Source organism: Podarcis muralis, chromosome 8 (assembly GCF_964188315.1).
Source record: "Podarcis muralis chromosome 8, rPodMur119.hap1.1, whole genome shotgun sequence".
In the NCBI taxonomy this organism is placed as follows: Eukaryota; Metazoa; Chordata; class Lepidosauria; order Squamata; family Lacertidae; genus Podarcis; species Podarcis muralis.
This window is the reverse complement of record NC_135662.1, coordinates 48,455,422-48,472,638: the sequence shown is the minus strand read 5'-3', so window position 1 is coordinate 48,472,638 and position 17,217 is coordinate 48,455,422. Positions and strand designations below refer to the sequence as shown.

Genomic DNA, 17,217 nt, shown 5'->3' with positions numbered 1-17,217 from the left:
CCTGTTCACCCAGGACCCAGCAATGTTTTCATCAATTGTAACAGACACATTATCCCCAACACAATGCAGGTCTGCATGATCACAATTCTCACAACACTCTCACAAGGCCCAGGGGGTTTGTGAGTAAGCCAGCCTTTACATTTAAAAGCTTGGGAGGTCGGTGTGCTGACCCGCTGGAATGACCTCATTGCTTCTGTCATCCTTGTCCTGATCTTGGACTCCCTAAACTTGGGCTGCTGCTTCTATCTAGCCCACCTAGCCTGAAAGTTGCGGCTGCTGTGACATTACCGGTGCACACCTTTACTCTGCCTCAGTAAAGATATCTTCTGTACAGTGGTACCTCAGGTTACATACGCTTCAGGTTACATACGCTTCAGGTTAAAGACTCCGCTAACCCAGAAATAGTGCTTCAGGTTAAGAACTTTGCTTCAGGATGAGAACAGAAATCGTGCTCTGGCGGCGCGGCAGCAGCAGGAGGCCCCATTAGCTAAAGTGGTGCTTCAGCTTAAGAACAGTTTCAGGTTAAGTACGGACCTCTGGAACGAATTAAGTACTTAACCCGAGGTACCACTGTACTCTTAAGTTGCTCTAAACAGGAGTCTAGGATAAGATTTTTTTCTTGAAAATTACTCGAGTCATGTTCCCTGCCTCAAGGTACCATTGTTGCCCTCAAGCAAACCCTTCTCTGCAAATGAGTTCTCACATTAGGATGACCTGGAGGCCTGGGCAGCGGTGGAACAAGCCAATGGGGCGCCTGGGGGTGGCGTGTGTGCCGTGCACCCAGGGGGCGGGGCCAGCCGCCCATAGGGCAGGGCAGGGTGAGCAAGGGCAGGACGCTCTGTGGGGCTGCTGAGGAGTCTGTCTGCGTCCTCCCACTCAGCTGCCCTACAGCTGAGGGGGAGGTGGCAGACGGACCATTTGGGGCAGGGCAGAGCCTGCAGGTGCCCAAGCCACCGCGTCACTCTCAGGAGAGACACATGGCTTGGCCCCGCGGTGAGTGCCACCCGGCATTTTGTCACCCCCCTCAATGGTGACACCCAGGGTGGCCTGCCTCCACCGCACCACCTTTCCTCTGCTCCTGGGCCCGGGTATTACAAGAAAGTCCTAGATCAGGCTCGATTTGGAGCTCAGATTCCAAGTGATGCCCATGGAGGCCTTGGGTGCCCATTACAATAGGGTTTCATATGATGACAGACTCTGCATATGTAGCCAACCACAGGTGGAAAATATCATACATTACTTGCTAATCTGCTCTTTGTATAGGGATACAAGAGATGGATTCCTGAAACCTTTGCTAATTCCTAGAAGCAGGCCATGGCTTTCTTTTGAGGGACGCTAACAGATTTTTTAATACATAAAGTGGCACTTTATGCTCTGGCTGCAAGAAAGATAAGAAAGAGAGATGGGCATTACTGTAACAAGTTGTGATGGTGATCTGGAGGCATAACGGAAGTTAAGCTGGGTATGAGATAACAGATGACACTTATGAACTCTGATGCCCTTTCTTTAAACACTTGATGCCTTGTACTATGTAATTATTGTTTTATGGCCTTTGGTTAATACAGTAAGCCTGTTGATGATCTCAGTAGTTGCAAACACAATGTAACTTTTTTGAGTTATCATACTGGGGTAATGGGGCATGCATGTGATTTGAGAACAGGAGCAGGCTACCTATTTGGTGAATAATAGACTCCCATAGCTGCATAACTAAGTGGTATCTACAGATTCCACTTGACTATGTTAAATACCAGTGCTAATATTTTGCTTTTCATTTTCTTTTATTGACAGGTGAAACCATTAAATAGAGAATTAATTTTTTTGGGATGTCCGTGAAGGAACTAATTAGCAATGTAACACACAAACATGGGAAAACAATATAATTCAAATTGCAAAAATCAGTGACTATTAAGGTTGATTCACTTTGCTAACTTTTAAACCAAAATGTTAATGTTTGTTTGAATCATAATAACTAGTGTTTTCATTTAAAATGGTGATAGAGACTTGCATGCAGCCAAACAAAATATAACTGTATTCGTTAATTTTTTTGTTATTATTTATATATAGTGTGTGTTGTTTTTGTTTTTCCATAAATGTTATGTTGGACAATACAGTGATGTATAGTATGATCCTTCCTATTTCCCCCTTCCCTAATGGTATTATGTGTACTGCGTTTCCCAAACATGGGTCTCCAGCTGTTGGGAGTAAATTACACTGAATTCATGGTGAGGATTGCATTGTTAGTTACTATTATGGAGAGGCAGAAGGGGAGGAGCTAAAGGAGGGTTCCTAAATTAGGTATAGTTCTAAAGACTTGTCTTGGCTAAGACTAAGACAACCAGGAAGGGGAAGAGTTCACACGCTAAGCATTATTGTTCAAAATATTGTGAACAAAAGTTGGGTGAGATTAGGGACACACAAAATGTATAAGAGAGAGGGCTACTTGTCTGGAGAGCATGATGAAGCAAAATATAGAATATCTGTTCTAATCCGTATTAGCGCTGTTACATATGAGGTTATGTTTCTGAGGGGGATTTGCCTATTAACAAATAGCAGAACAACAAGTACATGGTTCAGAGACTTAGTGGTAAGACAAGGGTATGAAAATAAGACTCAGACTCAAGGCAGGATATGTGGATGAGGGGCAAGGAAGGATTATCTCATCTCTTGCTAAATGGAGCTGTGCTTAAAAATGCCTATTCATTTATTACGTGACTATTATTTTAGCCTTTAAACTCTGCAGTGGAATTTTAAATTTTTTTTTTAAAAGTTCTGTTCCTGACTTGGTGAGCTCTACTGACCAGATGTTTGTGAGTTTGCTCCTGAACTGAGAAGTAGTTTCCATTCTGGAAGAACCATCTTCAAGTTCAGTGGAACAAACATAAATACATGGGTCCCGCTGCAGCACCAGCCACAGTGAAGTATCTTTCTTTCCATTGTTTTTCTGATGAGGCAGGTCACTGTGTGGTCTTGGTAAGCCTTTTCAACAAAAGGGATAAAGTCCTTTGGGGAGATGTTCCATTAATGTCCAGGTATTAGAAGCAACTCCTGAAGCAATTTACTGTTTTGTGATTGGTTCTTTTTGTGCATTAATCACTGCATCTTGTATTATAAGGTTGCATGATTGGCATGATTAGAGCCTGAGGGAAGCCTTCTAACTTTTGACAAAGTTACCTACTAAGGTGTGCTGCTGTCTGCTTTCTTTCACTATCTACATTTATAATTTCAACTGCCATTTCTTTTTTTTAAAAAAAGAGTAACATGACTTCCTTCCACTGCTAATGTTCTTTAAGAAGTTACCTCCCATTTCAGCTACAGTGGGGAAAGAAATTGTAGAGGACAAGGAAGACATTGGCAAGGAAAAAAGAGGGGACAGAAGTACAAACGAAGATACAGCCACAGAGGCTGTTAAACAAAATATTAACAGCAACTCAAGTAATGCTCAACATGAGAGCCAACAACATCATTGACTGTGGTGGCATCCAAGGAAAGGCACACAGGTTCAGTCTTGTCTGTTCCCCACTGCCTACTTCATGCCACTGTGTAGCACATTGGGGAAGTGAACCAGGTTTCAGTGCTGTCAATTTTCTTCCATGCATAAAAGCGGATCTCCAACTGGTGTGGCCATCAAACCCAGGTCAAATCCCTAATCCACAGTCTCAAAGTTTCCCAGACCCTACCACAAATTGATTCAAAAACAAGGGGTGAAACTGAAAAATAAATCACATGTAGTTCCATCCCCAATGTGGTTTCCCTTGTTATTACTAAAATAACATACACATGCTTTAGGCAACTGACAGACAAAGGTGCAAGGATGAGACGCAAGGAAGCTTTCTCTTTCAATAGTAAACAGAAAATTCAAAGTTCCAGTGAGAATCCCTAGGTTTGCAAATACACCTTACTCATTTCTTCTTTAATCTCACTACTAACACTCTCTTCACGGAACCCACTTTTTTCTGTCCACATGTTTACCTGAATTATTTATCTTCTCACATACAGTGGTACCTCGGGTTACATACGCTTCAGGTTACATACGCTTCAGGTTACACACTCCACTAAGCCAGAAATAATGCTTCAGGTTAAGAACTTTGCTTCAGGATAAGAACAGAAATCGGGCTCCGGCGGCACGGCGGCAGCAGGAAGCCCCATTAGCTAAAGTGGTGTTTCAGGTTAAGAACAGTTTCAGGTTAAGTACGGACCTCCGGAACGATTTAAGTGCTTAACCAGAGGTACCACTGTATTTATTTGTGCAGGAAGAACATGAAATAGGTACTGCTGCAATGTGATTTCTTACATACTTAACTGTAAGGGTAATGAACAAAATCTAATTGTAAATGTAATGAACAATACAAAAAAAAAAAAAAAAAAAGGAACAACTCCAGCATATAATTTACTGTGCAAGGAGAAAAAAGAGGCCGCTGAATTCCAACTTTTTCATGTGACATGAAACAAAGGACAAAATTATTTGGTCAACAAACAGGGTGGAATATTGGTGATTTGCACATTCTGCTTGGGGAAGCATAATTGATGTCACCAAAATTACAAAGTGAAGCAGCAAACCATATTACGGTATAGACAAGACATGCTTCCTAACTTCACCCACTACATAAAATGATAATAGAAGTTCCCAAACACTTCAGGGACATATTGACAAACTTCATCCTAATCAACCTAGCTTGAAGATGTAAAGATAATAACCAAAGTTAAAATGCATGTCTGGACTCAGCAGAATACAGCCCCATGCCCACCCAAACTTCAGTCACAAAGTAGACCAACATGATGCCATTTGTTCAATACCAAAACGCTGGAGGCATTTTCTGATGTCTCCAAATCATAATTTTATGGCAGTTAACATTCCCCTCCCACAACACTAGTGAATGGGGATAGTCATTAAGAATGCTAGAGTTTAAGGCAATGAAAGAGAATGGGAGATATGGGAATATTGTTTATTTAGGAACAGCCGTCTTGTTCATTGTAGAAGAGAACCAGTGAACAGATGGCTGTAGATCTGAGTGCTATGATGGATCTCAAAAGATACTGAATTGAGTTTGTTGCAGAATTCTTTAATGTGCAAAACTGCACAAATGTACTCTTATTAATAGAGGATATAACTGTTCAGTAATTATCCGTTTACATGCAAATTGGAAACCACAAAAGTGGAATTTCTACAAGAAATTCATCCCACTGAAAGGATTGTTCCCTGCTTTAGAGTAAATAGCTAATATGTGTGTGTGTGTGTGTGTGTGTGTGTGTATGTGTGCATGTTTTGACTCATTAACTGATTCTTGAAAACTATCCCTGTTTGTTTTCTTAAACATGCCTTTTATTAAACTTCAACCACAAATATTAATACATTAAATATATGAAAGCATGATATGCAATAAATAACTATAATAATAGGAGAAAGGAAAAACTAACTACATTGTTTTATATAATAATCATTGGCTGCACCGAAAAAATACCTTCCTTTTTTTTCAAAACCTATGAAACCAATAAAGGACAAGAATGGTAAGGAGCGTTGAATTGGTGATCCAAATGAGAAATCATGTATAGGACCAGAAAAGGGGCATGCCTTAACTCATGACTGCATCTGGCAGGAGTGCATTTATATTCTGGGAGCGACTCCACAAATGAGATATAGTATAGGGAAACTAGGATGCCATAGGTTTCTGTTTAGGTACTGGATTTGTTGCAAGGGACATATTTTGAGTGAGTTTGTACATGATCATGGTCACCCAAATTTTATTTAGCCATTATTAAGGTGTTATTAAGCCATGGGTAGGCTGATAGGAATTTCCAGTTCCTGTCTGCAAAAAGTTTGTTGCAAACCAAATTGTTGGAAGATATCTTTATGAATGTAGCAAGAGTCACCTTGCACACACTTGAGGGTTAACATATGCTTACAATAAATTTATTCTCATGCGTAATAAATATTTATTGTCCTTCATGGGATTTACCTATGAGGACAGGAGTTAATGTTATTATTACTTAATTTATTTACTTAATTTGTAAACTACTTTTCAACTAAAAAAAAAAAGATTTCTCAATAAAGTTTACAAGCCGCATGTCAAACCCACAGAGTAAATATTGCTATAAACAATTAGGTGGGCATGTGGGTAAGAAACAAGGTTGTTATCATCGCCACATAAAAAAATTATTATAAATAAATAGGAACCTAACAAGACAAAATAGGATTTATCTCATTTTGTTAATTTTGTAACCTGCTTGGAATATTTCTTTTATATAAAAAAGCAACCTTGAATTGCAGTGATTGGTGCAGATTCCCTTTAGATCCCAATTTGCATATGGGTAGTGCCACATCCATATGGATTTGTCTAATGCAATTTTACAAAATCATCACATGAAATGAGAGAGAGTTCATTTTTAATGGGTGCTCAGGAGAGACAATGCACACTATAAAAAGTCTATTTATACTATTATCATTTATTTAAGAACTTGAGGATTCTTTCTCTTGGCCAGGTTTTTTACTCGCTTACCTGCCTTATTTTCCCCATTTCCAACTCAGTATCTAATGAAGTTTGTGTCTATGAAAGTGTCTGGCTGTTTTTAAAAAGTCCCTGGATGCCATCAAATAGTTTTCTTTCTAAACCTTACCATAATCATTATCTCAATCATTATTGTAAACAGAGAAGCAAGAAAATAAGTAGTACATGCATTTCCAGATGTATCAATACGGCTTGCTAACATCCTCTATTTTCATTCAATATTCCATACTTATTTTGGTTTTGGTCATTATTTATACTCTATACAACAGAAATAACCTGTAGTGATGACTACAATTGAGTGACGCAGCTGGTGCTGCAGAATATGAAATAAGAACACTTGAAGAGAGTGCAGGTTGGTGGTGCAATTTGGATGTGTCATGTCACAGCAGACTTGTGTAGAACAACAATGCCAGCTAGGCCCTGTAAATGGCTGCATCAACCACTACAAAACAAAAACAAAAACAAAAAACCCCAACCACCCCAGCTTTTCTGCATGGATCACACTGTTTTCAGAAAATAAAGTTGCTTTTAAGTATTTTCTTATGAAGAAAAAAATAATGTGCTGCCCAAATGAAGACAAACTATCAAAAAGTTTTGTGTAATGGGAGGGCAAATGTAGTGTAATATTTCTCCTAGAAACCTCCCTGCTTATAAGCTTCAACTGGATGAAAGGATGTTGATAAACTGGCATCTCCTCCTAGTCTGACCAAAAACATAAGCCCAGCAGCTAGGATAGACAGAGGAGGGGTTGGCACACGGCACATGCACTAACTATAACACAGAGGCAAAATTTTCCAGATATTCTGAATTAGTGTGCCCTAGAACAGTAGATCATGGAATCAGCCATGTATAATCCTAAGTGATTCCAAAGACCTGATGGAAGACGTTTTATGACAAGAAACATGTACTGCAGCACTATCAAATTCAAAAGGGGAGATAACATTAAACTGAATTCTAAATGGTGGTCAGAACCTAGAACAAGGTGTAAATTTTGTTGAATTCATTGGAAACAGTGACCACAATGTTATAAAATTTAATGCATATGAACAATTCCCAAGGAAGGACAACATTATTTGACTTCAAAGGATGAGCTTCTAAAAAAAAATTAGGGGCTTGGTAAAAAGGAAGTTGAAAGAACAGTCAACTTCCTAGAACATTTGGGAGTTATTGAAAATTGAAACAGATCTAACTCAGCTAGAATGTATACTCCAGATCAGGACAGTTACCACCAAATCCAAGAGGACTGCAACATGGCTAAAGTGATTAAAGAAGGTAATGGAGAGAAAAGGAATAAAGAGTTTTCAAAACTGATGAATTAGCCTTAGGAATAAGCAGTGAGGTGATCGGCTTTGCTGATGACAACTAATTGTTCGAGGTGGTTAGAACAAAGGATTGCAATGAGCTTCAAAACGAATGTCAAAGACTGCCAGACTAGGTGAATGGGCAATAAAATGTTAAATGTGGTTAATGTAAGTAATTGTAACACATTGGGGCAAAAACATGTACCCTAACTTCACATATACACTGATGCAGAAGTTTACGAAGAAAGAAATATTTGGTTCGTGGTAGATAGATTCAGAACAGACAAAAGGAAGTATTTATTCAGACTGCACATAATAAAACTATGGATTTCACTACCATAAGATGTGATGGCAAGCCAGCAACTTAATCAAAGGCTTTAAAAGGGGATTATACAAATTCATGGAGGATAAGATTATCAGTGGCTACCATTTGCTGGGAAACAGAAGCAGGAGAGAATTATCACCCTACAATCAGGTTGGCCACTGTGGGAAACGAGATGCTAAACTACACTGGCCTTTGATTTCATCTAGCACAACTCTTATATTTTTAAACAGCGTCTCCCCCCCCCCCCCCCCCGTTTCTGTATCATTGCTGCTTTGCAAGGAAACTGTTCTTCTCGCAGTACACACACACATGTGGTTGTGATAGGGGAAACACCACAGAGCACAGAGCACCATGTGTAGCTTGAAGCTTACTCACTTCATATTCCTCCTTGAATCCATAGCCTTCTGCACATTTCATCTGCGTAATGTGCTGCAGCAAATCGGCGACACGGATGGCTGGATGGAGTTGTCCTGTTTGGTACGGCACATCCACAGGGTCTCGCTTCTTGTAGGTGTGTGACTGGACCAAGCTGCTTGTGTCACTGCCCATTGTGTGAGTTTCATCTAGGAAAAGAACACTGAATAATATACCAGCTATTTCCAGTTTTCCACAGAAGTATATGATACATTGCCTTTATGAGATGGCGTCTGACACCAACAGAATTTTCTATCATCACTATTTGGTGGGCTAAACCATAATGAAAATAAACTCAATTGAGTAATTTACTTGGGGAGTTATCAAGATATATTGGAAAGAGAGGGCTCTATTGGTTTACAATGAAAAGCACTGTATAGTCCATACTGTATGTTTGTTTATTTCACTGTACTAATAAATTCTTTAGGTGTTTAGTTGTAAATGGTGCAGAAGTTTCAGGCTGAAACTTCATCAAGTCCCAGTAATATAAAAAAAGGACTTGAGTGTTTTCTGGATTAGTAAACTTTTTATTTTTTCTTTCACAGTGATTCAGGACATGTTAGTGAAAGCAAAATTTTTAATGCATAAAATGATATGGGTTATTAAGCCAGGAGAAAAATGGAAATGTAGATTGGATACAACACTAGGAAAGAAAATACACAAGGATAAATGCAAGGAGTAGTTTGATTTGGGTTAATGCTTTGACTGAATTTAGCATGCTGCAGTTTCAAGTAAGCAATATATCATGGGCCATCACATAAGGCATGAAATGTTATATGTCAACTGACATGCAAGCCAACACACAACATAACCCCAACTAGGTTGGTCAATACTGGTATGAAGCAAACAATCACCCACCCCCTCCACACCTCTTCAATGGGGCAAATGGGCAACTTACCATTTATTGGCACTTATCAGGAGAAAAAGAGGAGGAGGAGAAGAAAAAGGAAACAGGCCATAAGCAACAGTACTGCAGTAATAATTACAGGTATTTTAATGTTTGTAATTAAGTGTCTTCAGCTTGGTTTCCTAGCAAAGCAACTAAATATAAAGGGTAGTGTAGAATAGCCAATATAATTATCTCTCCCCCCACCCCACTTTACTAGGTTGGGGTGGCACTTTTAAGTTCCTGTGTAACAAAAAGAAGAGGGTGGGGGAAACCTAAAACTGAAACCATGTCTCATCATAGCTCCCCCCCCCCTCTAAGCAACAATTTTCAAAATATGTTTGTATCTGCCACAAAGCTGTTATTTAAACAAGCCTATCATCTTACTAAGCTAGAGAGTTTCTCAAAAAAAAGCAGGCATATTTCAGCTGGCAAGTCCCTATTCAAGTATTAAAATGACAGCCCATTACATCATGTGGCTCCAATGGGGCTAATTGACACCACAGTTTTTATAGGGCAAATCTCAATATATTGCCTATAAATGTTGTGTGTGCTTAGGCTGCAATCCTGTATCTACTTAACTGGGAGTAAGGCCCACTGAACTCTATGGGACTTACTTCTAAGTAAGACATAAACAGATTAGCTCTGTAAGTATCCTTATAAATACACCTTCATGTGACATCCTACTGCTGGAATTTAATAGCATCTTTCTGTGGTTCACTATAAGATGACAGGGATTTCCCTGCTTGTGGTTAAACATGTACTCATCCTAATCTTCATTTTTAAATATTTGTACAGATTATAAGGCTGCAGTGCCAGAATTACATCACTATAATCTTAACATTATATGCATGGTTTGAGATATGGCCTATGAAACAATGATATTGGATTCTACCCTAAGCATTAATTTACTCATATAGCAAGTTTCTGTCCAGACTGCAAAAGCCTCTCTCCAGTTATATTGATGACAAGAACAGAACCAAACTGGCCCACAGGCTCTGATCTCCAGTTAACTCACTCAATTAATCTTGCCTAGCAGTTGAGGAGCAAGAGGGGATTAGCTTAGTGAGAATAGCTATTGATGTTAGCAGCATCTTTGGCTCTTCTAATCTGAATGGACATATGCTAGTGTTCAAGCTTCTTGTCTTCATACACAAAACCCTGAACAACATGGGTCCAGGATACCTCAAGGACTGCCTGCCCCTATAAATCCCAGCTTGATCAGGGAGATCTTCTGGAGGAGCCCTGCTAGTTGTTGCCTACGTTTAAGAAATTGGGCATGTAGAGTTGCCGTCTCATGCTGCAGAACGCTCTTCCAGCAGAGATCCGACAGGCACCCTCACTTTTTACTTTCAGGCATCTCTTCAAGGCTTTATGCCAAGAGGCCTATGTAGCCACCTAAAAAACTTTTGGCTCAACAGTAATCTGAATGAAACGTTTATTCTGTTTTTATATTTTACAGTGGTGCCTCGCAAGACGAAATTAATTCGTTCCGCAAGTCTCTTCGTCTTGCGAGTTTTTCGTCTTGCGATGCACGGTTTCCCATAGGAATGCATTGAAAATCAATTAATGCGTTCCTATGGAAACCGCCTTCAGACCAGGTCCGGGGACAGTCTGTCCCCTGACCTCTTCTGAAGGCTGGGGGGGGGGGAACAAGGGCTTTTCTTCCCACCCCCAGCATTTTAAAAAACCCCGGGACAGCGAAGGACTTCTCCGCTGTCCGGGGAGATCTTAAAATGCTGGCGGGCGGCATTTTAAAATTGCCCCGGGACAGCGGAGGACTTCTCCGCTGTCCGGGGCGATTTAAAAGCCCCTGGGAAGGCAGACAGGGGGGACAAAGACTTTTGCCCCCCGCCAGCCTTCAGAAGAGGTCCTGGACCTCTTCTGAAGGCCGGCGGGGGGCAAAAGTCTTTGTTCCCCCCTGCCTGCCTTCCCGGGAGAGCGGAGAAACGCAGCGCGCTTCCCGCTCTCCCGGGAAGGCAGGCAGGGGGGAACAAAGACTTTTGCCCCCCGCCGGCCTTCAGAAGGTGTTCCCGCCCCGCCGCCCGGCTTCGGAGGAGCCTTCCGAAGCCGGGCAGCGGCGGGAGGTGTTCCTGCCCCGCCGCCCGGCTTCGGAGCATCCTTCCGAAGCTGGGCGGCGGGAGGAGGTGTTCCCGCCCCGCCGCCCGGCTTCAGAGGAGCCTTCTGAAGCTGGGCGGCGGCGGGAGGTGTTCCCACCCCGCCGCCCGGCTTCGGAGGAGCCTTCCGAAGCCGGGCGGCGGCGGGAGGTGTTCCTGCCCCGCCGCCCGGCTTCGGAGCATCCTTCCGAAGCTGGGCGGCGGGAGGAGGTGTTCCTGCCCCGCCGCCCGGCTTCGGAGGAGGTCCGAGGACAGTGGGGAAGACGCGCTGCGCTTCCCCGCTGTCCCGGAGATTTCCCTATGGGCTTTCGTCTTGCGAAGGAAGCCCATAGGGAAATTCGTTTTGCGAAGCGCCTCCAAAACGGAAAACCCTTTTGTCTAGCGGGTTTTCCGTCTTGCGAGGCATTCGTCTTGCGGGGCACCACTGTACTGTATGCATATTGTGGTAAACCTCTATCTTATGAGAGGGTGGTCTATAAATACTTTTATAAATAGATAAGCACCTTCAGCTTTTCCTTCTTGTTCAGAATTCGCAACTGTCACAGCTTGATGGCTTTTCATGGTGCGAATATAACAATGTAGCTAGTTCTTAGTGTCATTATTTAGACAGAACACTCTGCAATGATGGTAGACTATCAATCTTGATAAAAAGCTTTGTGGGGGATGTGATATGTACCTACAGCTCTGCGCATGGGTAGATATTTCTTCCCCTTCCTTCTCTGAGGGCTTCCAGGTGCATGCTTGCTGCAGCATGTGTACAAAAGTGGATTGGGGTGGTGTTGCAGAGGGAAAGCAATGGGCAAAGGAAACATTAATCATCTTTCCAATCCAATGCTCAGCTGCTGAAAACCACTCTCCTTTCCTACTGTTTTATAGTGTTTGACCCTGCCCTTGAAGTTTCACTGCAGGTCTTCTAGTTTTTGCCTATGATAGGAAATGCTCACACTTACTGCCTTGTCACACTCTTCCCTTGTGTAAAAGAGCCCCTCAGTGTGCAAACTTTTGTACACTCACCAGACCCCATGTAGGAGTTACATTAAAAATAATGAATGTTAATTTTACTAGGGGAAACAGCATATACAAGGATTAGTTGGGATGGTATGATTATCATTGTTCTTGTTTTATATGTGGCAACAGATAGCTTCACTAATCATATTCTGTAGATATTGACTTGGAGCCTAACTTTCCTTCCATGAACAGAAAAGAGTTCATGTTCATCGAAAATCTCATTCAGACATACTACAGCACCTCATGAAAGCTGTAGTTCCCAAACTTCTCAATCAGCTCCAGCCCTTTATAACACAGTGGGCTTTGTACCTGAAGCAGATAAGACTCTAACACCTCATAATCCATATAAAGGAAGCAAGACAAAAATTACTGAATTGAAATTACTTTGGCCCAGTTATTTGAATCTTATAGTGAGGCACATAAAAGTAGTCTAATCTTACTCTGAAAACTTAGCAAAGGTCTCAAAGCCTAACAGAAAATAATATATGCAACAATTTATTTACATGAGCGTAACCATTTCCCCCTTACTCTGGGCCTGCCTTAATATTTTTATACCAATACAGAAAAGCATTGTTCCTCTTAGCTAACCATTAGCAAAACTGTAATGCAAAGCACCTTGGAATGCATGGCATGAAAGGTGATATATACAAGTGTTGTTACAGTATGTTGTTGTTGTTGAAATGGCACCTGATTACTACAAGGTGGCTAAGACACAAAACGACAAAGTAAGTAAATAAATAAAAAGAAAGAGTTGGAAGTTGATTTATGATATTTTAAAATAAATTTATGCAGAAAAGTCATGGTGGTTTTTTTTTTGTAACTTTAGCTTTTATTATTATTGTTAGATAAAGGTCAGGATCAAGTCCTTTGATGCAAAACCAGGTTAAGTGCAACTTTGCAGACATGCTACGTGTTCATATGTTTTTGTGTCAAATGGAACCAGAGTATAGTGAAGTTATTTCTGCTAGCTGCCTATCCATTTTTTTAGCATTAGCATTATTATTTTCATAAGTAAATAATTTTACAAGGGTCTTTGAAACGATGACTTTTTTTATCCAGTCTGCTTTTACTAAGTGTACTAGACTTTCAGGTTATCGTTTTTCGTTAGAAACAGGATTTGCTGTGGTACACCTTAAAACTGGGTTGCCAAAATATGTAACATAGCTGAAGGCTTTCTGTTCTAAAAATGTTTTGTAACATTTCAACAAGTAATTGTGGTTTATGAATTGCTCCCCAAGCCCTTAAATACTGAGAGTTTCAGAATAAAGTAGTTATACATAGGAGATATTATAAGCCCTAGTTATTGTTTTCCATTTCCAAGGCATAGCATTTTTTAATGGGTAGTTATTCTAATGTTATTTTACATTTCATTTCCATTTGAGTTACATCTCGTGTTACATTAACTGTAAGGAAATGTGGCTTCTCTGATCTGGTCTGTGTCAAATATATTTGCCAAAACTCACTGCTGTATAAAAATACACAGAACATGATGCAACCAAGTCCTTTAGAATTAACTGGACTTATCAGTGATTTACTTTGGTTAGACTATGCCCACTGTAGGATCACAAAGAGCTTTTTAATATGAAAAGTTACTCCGCATGTCATAATTTAATGAACATGAAAAATCCAGCTCCCTGGTAGGTCATGAATAAACATTTTGATTTGTTCAGCTGTGGACCCAACTTGGCTGTCACTTACGGTTTCAGACAAAAAATGTATGTAGTGTGGAAGGACTGCTACTACAGGCAGAAGTGTAAATGTAGCGAGGAAGTGGAGAAAAGATAAAACAGAATTTGTAATGCTAGTTCAGATTTTCAGACAGTAAATCAGGGAGAAAGGGCACAATCCTAATCCTACATGCACCACAATGAATAATTTAGGATGTGGCGAATCTTCAGCTCATTGAGCAGGTTCCTGGCTCAATTGAGCTCATCTGGCTTAAGCATCTAACCAGAGTTATGCTCTGCAGGAGATACGCTGGTGTAAATCCCTCAGACGGATGGAACTTCCACTGGCATAAGCCTTGAAAAATGGGTATTCTGAGAGAATGGGGCAAGAGAAAGGGATGGGATGAGACTCACATTGGATCCTAACTCTGTTCAGCTCCATCACGTAACCTGACAACCTGGTGGGACTTACACTGGCAAAGAGGGTGGTGTAAGTCAAACTATCTTTGAGGCTTATTTCCCTTCTGCCAGATTTAGGCCAGCTCAGCCAGCAATAACTCCTGAATGGAGTTAGGATCTGTTTATTTTACTCTGGTTTAACTTAAGTCAGCATAAATTATGTTGGCTTCCCATTCTTAGGATTGCTCCTTAAATGATATTTACTCTAAGGGACACAGGTGGCGCTGTGGGTTAAACCACAGAGCCTAGGACTTGCCGATCAGAAGGTCGGCGGTTCGAATCCCTGCGACGGGGTGAGCTCCCGTTGCTCGGTCCCTGCTCCTGCCAACCTAGCAGTTCGAAAGCACGTCAAAGTGCAAGTAGATAAATAGCGGGAAGGTAAACGGTGTTTCCGTGCGCTGCTCTGGTTCGCCAGAAGCAGCTTAGTCATGCTGGCCACATGACCCAGAGGCTCTATGCCGGCTCCCTTGGCCAATAAAGCGAGATGAGCGCCGCAACCCCAGAGTCGGTCACGACTGGACCTAATGGTCAGGGGTCCCTTTACCTTTACTCTTAGATCATGAGTGGAGAACAGTGTGGGGGTTGTGGTTCCTAAATGTTTGGCAAGCAGTGCTCTGCTGATATACAGAACTCTATTCACTTTGCAGTATAAAAGCTATAATTAAGCAAGCTATTTCTGCACATGCATGTGGGGCTTTTCTGTTCCTTGCTAATGTAACTGGAAGGAATTCACAGGGCTCTGTCTGAGAGTTGCTTCACACAAATCTTTCAATGAAAGAGAGCTGTTGGACACATCCAACTTGTTCTTAAATCTATTTCCTTTCGTTTGTGACAAGTTGGTTGTACGCATACATCACCATGAACTCAATTTGGTTTTTAAGATAACACTGCCAAACTATATCTACAGCAGCTTCCAAATTCACCACAATGTGGCAAATTCACAGAAGGAACTGCAATGTCCTAATGTTGGAGGAATTTCAGTAGGCTTCACCCACCTTGTGTCAAATTGGCTATGCGGATGGGGAATGGGTTTGTTGTAATCCATAGTCCTGCATGCACATAAAGTTCACATTAGGGCTGTTCAGTCATGATGCTAAACCATAGCTGTCAACTTTTCCCTTTTCTTGCGAGGAATCCTATTCAGAATAAGGGAATTTCCCTTTAAAAAAGGGAAACATTGACAGCTATGTGCTAAACCATGTTTCTCCCATGATTCTGCTAACAATTATTGTGTATTATATGCATTATTATATGTGTAAGATTATACACATAAACACTATACACAAAAATAGATGCTCCACCAATGAGAGAACAAACTCATGGAGCAAGTTCTGAAAGCTGCTGCTACAGTAGCAGTCAGCAGAGGACTGAAGGGGAAGGTGTATGCTTCTCTTAACTGTAGCACCTCCTCTTTGGTTAAAGAGCACTAAAAGGTTCTACGCAAATCCATTCATCCAATTGTGGGACTTTCCAGAGATCACAAAGAAGAGCCAGTTCTGAATTTGTGATATGCAAATCATATGTGGCCTGTTTGGACAAAACAACAAACTGCTTTGTTGAGAAGATAAGCAAGGTTTCAAAGTTGCTAATTGAGCAGACGAGAGAAGGCTACATGAACCCCAAACTTGTGCCTCCGCATTCTCGTAACACCAAACCATGGTTAGGTCTGAAAATATCCAGTATGAGCCCCATGTGCATGAGAGCCATGGATTACAATCAATGCCCATATCAAAGAGCTGCTTCAGATGTTGTTTTTAAATCATAGTCATTATTTTAAGACATTAAAGTGTGTGTTAGACAGCAAATTGACACAAGTATTAAAAAATGGCAAGGGTATGGGTCACTGGCAACAAAAAGAACTTTTTGGTATACAATGTACCAATTAAAAATGAAACATTTTTTCTATAGGGAAGTTCATAAATAGCGATTTTAAGGTTACTAGAAAATTTCACGGTTCCTGATTCAATGAGGAAAATGCCTCTAAATTTGTATCTTTGTTAAAAAGAAAAACAACCCTTAATTGCTAAGGTTATAGTCTTAATTTTTTTTATTATATTAAGCAAATAGCATTTCAAAACTTTACTGTACAGGAATGTACTTAAATATATAAAACAGTAAAGCATATTAGAAATCTACAAAATTTAATAGCAACGATTTCCTTTTTGTCCACTGAGAATGTCATACATCAGAGCTAAGAGATGTGCAATGCTCTCAGGCTGTTAAAAATCACTGCAAATTTCATTTGCATGGATGTTATTACATTATTATGGTGGCTGCAGTGTCATTTCCTCTGATTTATCAGATATTGTTTTCTTTGGATGTCAGATAAAATGAACTTTGCTAATTATATTTCTGTGGTAATTATTCTCTTGCATTCTTTTTTTCTGAGGGGTAGGGCACAAATTAGCTCTTGAGAATTTAACACCATGGCCATAAAACAGGTAACTGGCCTAAAAGGGCTTTTTTTACTTTGTTTTTCTGAGAGCAACTCTCCTTTCTCCCATCACACCACAAATCACTTTTGAATCTTAGTATTT

General features: G+C 40.7%; 1 protein-coding gene across 15 annotated transcripts in view; it reads right to left on the bottom strand.

Moving 5' to 3' along the window:
* Positions 1-17,217, bottom strand: part of PTPRM (protein tyrosine phosphatase receptor type M) — a 409,846-nt gene that overhangs the window by 68,402 nt on the left and 324,227 nt on the right. For all 15 annotated transcript variants that reach the window (XM_028737325.2, XM_028737333.2, XM_077933147.1 and 12 more), the window contains one exon: positions 8,505-8,692. In XM_028737325.2, coding sequence (XP_028593158.1) covers positions 8,505-8,692 — 188 coding nt within the window. The remainder of the gene's footprint in view (positions 1-8,504; positions 8,693-17,217) is intronic.